Below are 6,198 nucleotides of genomic sequence, written 5' to 3' on the forward strand. Positions count from 1 at the left end.
TTCTCAACAATTAACCTCTCACCCCGAGATTCTACTGGATGTTCTTCTATCCTACCCAGCCACAATGTACGATGGGGACTTCCATGAAGAGGAAGAAAAAAAAAACCAAAAGAGAACAAACAACCTAACTACATGTAGCTATAATCCCAACCCACAGATGACAATCCTTGTCTACAACCCTTCTGATGTTTCCATCACACTCTTCTCAACTTCTTGTTCACTGAAAACTCACTGCTCCCTCTAATAAGGTATCTTCTCACATTGCTCAGGAGATGTACTTCACACCCTAGGTGAGATGCTCACCATTTCCAGTCTCACAATGGTAAACTTCTAAACCTCTATGCAATTTAGATTTACTTCCTAAAAGTGTTCCACATTTGGAACTTCTGAGAGATCTTTTTCCCCCTCTCCCTCCCAGAAAGGAGATGGCCCACTCCAAGAGGCTGCATCATCATTTCTCTTCATCTGATGAAACTGTCTCTAAATAAAAGTTACAATTTTGTTTTTGTTTGAGCTCAACAGCAAAAAGATCATTAGAAATTACAGGTTATTGGTGAAACAATGGTTCCTCTGTCATCAGTGGGGATTTTTTGACTTCACTAGTAAACAGTACGTTTTGGCCTCCCAATTCACCTGACTTTCTCTCAGCTCAATATCTGCCGCTTTCTGCAGTATCTCCTCTTCAGCTTTCTTCTCAAATGCTCTCCATGCCTTCTCAATATCATCCAATTCCATCTCTAGTTCTCTTATGTTCTGCTTTTCCTTATCACAGGATTTCTCTTTGTCCCTTAGAGATTTTTTAGACATTTCTACTTTCTTGATTTGGTAGGAAGTGTTTTCCTTTGCTTTTATATAGAGGGGTCTTTGGTGAATCAGTGATGCTTCCAGAGTCCTAAAAAACAAACCAGAAAACTAAAACGAAAAACCAAACAACCAACCCAAACAACCATAAAACACATCCAAAACTACAAAAACACACCAAAAAGAAAAAGAACCCCCTCCCAACCACATGTGCAAACAAATAATCAGTTGTGAACTGCAAGGTTATATACCCACAAGTCTTTTTTTTTTTTAAATATCCACTGAAAACAGAAATTTAAAGAAGTGAAGCAGAACCTCCTAAAAAATTTTATAGCAAAGAAGTATTTATATAATGAAATTACTGACACCCTGGGCATGGTGGTGAAATCAGTATCTAGATATTACTTTAGTACACTACTACAAACTGACTTGCATGGTGTTGAGGTATCACCCAGCTGCTTTACCAGGTATCAGAGAATCTGACTGGAAAACCTACTTTATTTCTCTTTCCATATGCTGTTGGTCTCTGTTTAGTACACCAAGTACTTTTTTCTTGGTTCTAAATGCATCTTCTGCTGTAGAAAGAGACTCTTTCTTGATACTAGCCTCCATATTTTTTTCATCCAAACTTGTTTTCACAAATTCAATGTTTTTTTCATTGTGATAAAGCCGGAAAAGCTGCAGCTGTATCCTTTCTTCATCCAGTTCCTTGAGAAGCATCTGGTAATGCTCTGCCTACCAACATTAAAGTTTTATTTATGGTTTACAAAAAGGATTTTTCATCATTAGCAGTCTAATTTCAAGTCCAAAGTGATGTAAAATGATACACCAGTAGCTGTAATTCCAGTAATGTGCATTAATCATAAAACTCAAACATGTAAGTCAACACTTTAATTATACTGGCACACCTATGCTGTCATTTATTTAGATTTTTATTATACATATTCTTCTACCCTTTTAAATGATACTAAATGACTACACAGTATACCATACTGAAAAAAAATACTAGATTAAATACAACAGATTCTTTTTTTAAGAAAGCCTGTATTTAAGCTCATAAAAGATGAAAAATCTGAGATCTTAACATGCAAAAAAGGAATAGCTTTGAGTAACCTCCTCTTTCTCTATCTTTGCTTGTTTGCGTTCTGCTGCAATAGTTTTTTTCTTGTTATAATTAAACTGTGCATCCTCTTCTGCTTGCTGCATTTTTTTCTTTTTTCGTTCATAGTCTTCAGCATATTCCCATGAATTACTGATTTGTTCAAAAAGTTGAGTTCTATCCTTTGGCTTCTTCACTGCAATTGATTCCACTGTTCCCTAAAACAAAATTGGAAAAAAAAAACCACAACAAAAAAAGGAGCACATAGTACAGATTTCTCTGCAGATATATTTACATTTAACAGAAACCCATGAAATACTCACACAAGGAAAAGTTTAGTGCCAAAAGGAGCATCACCTAGCCACCTCACCTAATTAATGACATCACTAGAAGTTTTAGAATGTCACATACAGTCTATCAAAAACACCTTCAGACTAAATCAACCTACACAAATCAGTGAGCAGTATCAGAATGACAAAATTAAATCTTTCTAGACTCTTTAAAGGAACTGAAACTCATACTCAGTGAAAAGTAAACTAACGATCCCCCTCAGCGTTTCAAAAGCAAACCAGCTGAAATCAATGCACTAGATGACATAACTCCCAAAGTTAATGGGCACACAGTTTTTGTCCATGCTGCTCAAATCTTCACTGATCTGAAGGAGTTACTGTTTTCAGTCAAGTGTAGGAAATAAGCTTTGTGATTTTTAATCTGTTTGTATAGTAGGCAAATGCCTCATCATAGAAACTATTATCGCAGTAAGAATCCATATAGAGGCTTTCTATAAAAGGGAAAAAAAAATCAGTTCCTTGGGAATTTTCTTCAGCAACTGCAAGGAAGACAATCCTGTGAAATATATTGATCTTAAGTACCTGGCATCCCTGACCTATATCATTAAATATATGTAAACTAGTAACCCAGTAGGATTCTCAATCCCCCAGTCTTAACAAAAAAGATCCTGTAAGTTTTCATGCATCTTGACTAATAGGAGTGTTTCAAGATGAAATCATCTTTTCCTATTTATAACACTCCTAGAATTTAATACACTAAACATTTATAGAGACCCACATTTTTTTTATACACTCTGAATAACACAAGTACTCAATTTCTTCCAGAGCAGCTTCTTTCTTACTAGTGTACTCCTACACACACAAAGCCCATTATTTCCATTTTGCAGTCTCATAATTCTTGGCTGAAGTCAGGAAAAAAATGAATTGGCTTGAAATAGGTAAGGGTGCCCTCTTTCCTGTTAAATAGATAACAGTATACTCCTTTAAAATAATCTCAGAAGCTTTTATTTTCTTTATGAAGTACCTTAAATGCTCACCTGAAAAATAAGACAATTCCTAGCTTTGACAAGTATGCCTATTTTTTCAAGCTCAGATATGTAAGTAGATCGGCTGACAGAATTATCATTGAAAAGATATTCAGAACAACTACCTGAAGGAGGAAAGAAAAAAAAAAATGACTATAAAATGGCTACAACACAAAATCCAGAGGAAAACAACTAAACTAGTGGAACAATTTAACTGAGCAATTTCCTCAAAGAAGAAAATAGATTTCAATTACTCCCTTGGTCATTTCAATAATTTTTTCTGTAAGAAAATTCTAGTTGCATACTTCCAAATGGTATTGACAGATGTTTAAGTGCTCGTGCCTGCAGCAAGGTGTCAGACCTCATTTTCTAGAGCCTACACCATCTACATATTCCAACTGAGTATCTACAAATCTAAGTATGGAGCAAAGTACATATATTAATCACTTGTTTAATTTTTTAACTTTGCCCCAGTATGTTTTTTTATGCTACTGAAGGACTCTTAAGAACTACTGCCATACTCATGGGCTTAATCCACTGAAACACTAAAGAATAGGAGGCATCGGAAATCCAAAGTTGAAGATTCTCCAATTTTTACACCTCTGTCAACAGAAAGTACATGCAACAGAACCTACTACCTACCACGGATAACTCTTGTAAATGTTTTTTCTTCCCCATCTTCTTCACAATACACTATCTTCACACTAGCTGTAGAAGAAACTGGTTTTCCAACGTGTGCTCCATGAATAAGTTCTCGAACACTTTTAACTCGCAAATTAGATATCTTTTCACATATCACAAAACTAATGGCATCCATTATGTTAGATTTTCCTTGAAAAAAAGATAATTTTAAAAAATTGCTTTGACAAGGCAAAAATGAAAGGAGGTATTTGATTAACAATTGAAAAATATACATAATTGTAAAAGTCTTTATTAATTCTATTTCTAATTCTCTGTTTCATTGAGGCAAACATATTGCACATAATAAATAAATTTCTAAGATGTAACACACTAGCAGCAGATAATAAGCCTGTCCATCACAAAAATGATTTTTTTATTTGTTCGGCCTCATTGCACAAATTTGTCTTACACAGGCACCTCTAGAGGAAATTACTTAAACTGAGCGGGCAGCATCCTTACTTGGTAATTTCCTTCAGAGAATGCAGTCAGTGAGCTTTGCTGCATAAACACTCTATCACATAACTAGAACTGTTCCACTAGAACTCCAGTGTTCCAAAGGACACCAGTACTTTCCAGATCTGTTCCCCACAACAACAAAGTTCTCTGATCACATTTCTTGGACAAAAATTCTCTTTACTGAATCCTCTTGTTGGTTTTCCCCTTTAGACTTCAGCATTCATGTTGACAGTTTAAATATTTTTTGCCTTCAACCTTGATAGTTTCGCAATATTTTGACTTATTCTCCAAAATATCATAAAAGGAAGATTACGGGCGGGAAAGTAGATAAATAAAAAACTCAACTCAGAGATTACACAATATTTACAATTTTTCTCCCTGGATTAATTTATAAAATGTATTCAGATTTAACTGCAAGAGTACCTGGAAAAAGTATCCATAATCTTGAGACTTTCCAATATGGAACAGTAGGGACAGGATGATAAAGAATGTGATTATAATGCTAAATAATAATTACTTACATTCATAGATACCACTTAAATTAGATAAGTGAAAAAAACAACAGGATCTAAAGATCTGAATCATAAACTCAATCATTAACAGACTGGGGAAACTAAGACCAAATGCTCAGCCTGTCCTTGTGGCTCTTTGTCAGGACAACCCCCACCTCCTACCCTATTGTTCTCTGGCAAATAGAAGATAAAATCCCATTTGGTGAATGGAGCTTTCAGAAGTAGTGAATCAAATTTTTAAAAGTTCCAGCACCCACAGGATAATAGTGTGGAGTCACATGTACAAACCAAGGCTCTTGTGGGCTAAACTACAAAGCAGCTACCATCTTGCAAAGGTACTATCTCTTTCTGGGAGGCATTTACTCATATGGCAAAGACTACAGACTCAAATCAAGAAGCAGTTTTCCAGAGCTACAGTTTACAACCCAGAGTATTAAAATAAAACCATCTTTATGTGACCTTAGTAAGCTGAACTACAAACTGGTGTGGCAAAAGCAAGGTGTGCTGTTTGTGAACCACTCATTCTACAAGGGCTGGGAAGTGTAGACCACTAGAAATGGAAATTCCTTCAGCCACCCCACCTCTGTCCTTCCATGCTGGAAACACCTATACTTTCAGTTTAAGAAAGCAATGGCAAATCAGGAGCCTCCAAAACTCCATAAATCAGGTGCAGCTGAAGAGATTTGAAGCACCAAGCTCTGCAACTCCTCAACAGGCCAGTTATCACCACCCTCCTCCATTTTGTGCAGCCAGGAAGGCCCAGCCCTAAACCTGCACCTGCCCCGCAAAGTCCCCTAAATTGAAAACTCAACCCTGAGAGGTCCAGCGGAGGAGCAGGGCCGCCAGCTGCCCGCCCCCCAGCCCCGCTACCTGATCCATTGGGCCCGATGATGCAGTTGAACCTCATGAAGGGGCCGATCACCTGCTGCCCCCGCCACGACTTGAAATCCTGCATCACCAGCAGCTTCAGGTAGCCCATCCCTGCGGCAGTGGGCAAGCAGGAACCGAGGCCGTTAGCCTGCCAACTCCCCACCCCCGCGGTTTAAATATTCAGCGGATATATTTTACTAGTTCGCCTGCCCGGGGTGGGAAGACCCGCTCGGCCCTCAGCCTCGCCCGCCCTCAGGCACGCGGAGGGGGCGTGGCAAAGCGGCGCGGGGGGCGTGGCAAAGCGGCGCGGGGGGCGTGGCAAAGCGGCGCGGGGGGCGTGGCAAAGCGGCGCGGGGGGCGTGGCAAAGCGGCGCGGGGGGCGTGGCTCCCGTTGCCATCGCGACCCGGTGTGTTGCTCGGCTGAGCGGAGGCCCGTTCCCGGCCGCGCTCCGCTCCCGGTTTCG

At 38.9% G+C, this 6,198-nt stretch overlaps 1 protein-coding gene across 1 annotated transcript in view; it reads right to left on the reverse strand.

Moving 5' to 3' along the window:
- SMC1B (structural maintenance of chromosomes 1B) overlaps nucleotides 1-5,843 on the reverse strand; it is a 33,623-nt gene extending 27,780 nt beyond the window's left edge. The window contains exons 1-6 of the mRNA XM_074825279.1: nucleotides 5,735-5,843; nucleotides 3,858-4,046; nucleotides 3,228-3,340; nucleotides 1,915-2,118; nucleotides 1,298-1,536; nucleotides 634-892 (exon numbers count right to left, since the gene is read on the reverse strand). Coding sequence (XP_074681380.1) covers nucleotides 634-892; nucleotides 1,298-1,536; nucleotides 1,915-2,118; nucleotides 3,228-3,340; nucleotides 3,858-4,046; nucleotides 5,735-5,843 — 1,113 coding nt within the window. The remainder of the gene's footprint in view (nucleotides 1-633; nucleotides 893-1,297; nucleotides 1,537-1,914; nucleotides 2,119-3,227; nucleotides 3,341-3,857; nucleotides 4,047-5,734) is intronic.
- Between the last annotated feature and the right edge of the window lie 355 nt (nucleotides 5,844-6,198).

This window comes from Strix aluco, chromosome 5 (genome assembly GCF_031877795.1).
Source record: "Strix aluco isolate bStrAlu1 chromosome 5, bStrAlu1.hap1, whole genome shotgun sequence".
Classification (NCBI taxonomy): domain Eukaryota; kingdom Metazoa; phylum Chordata; class Aves; order Strigiformes; family Strigidae; genus Strix; species Strix aluco.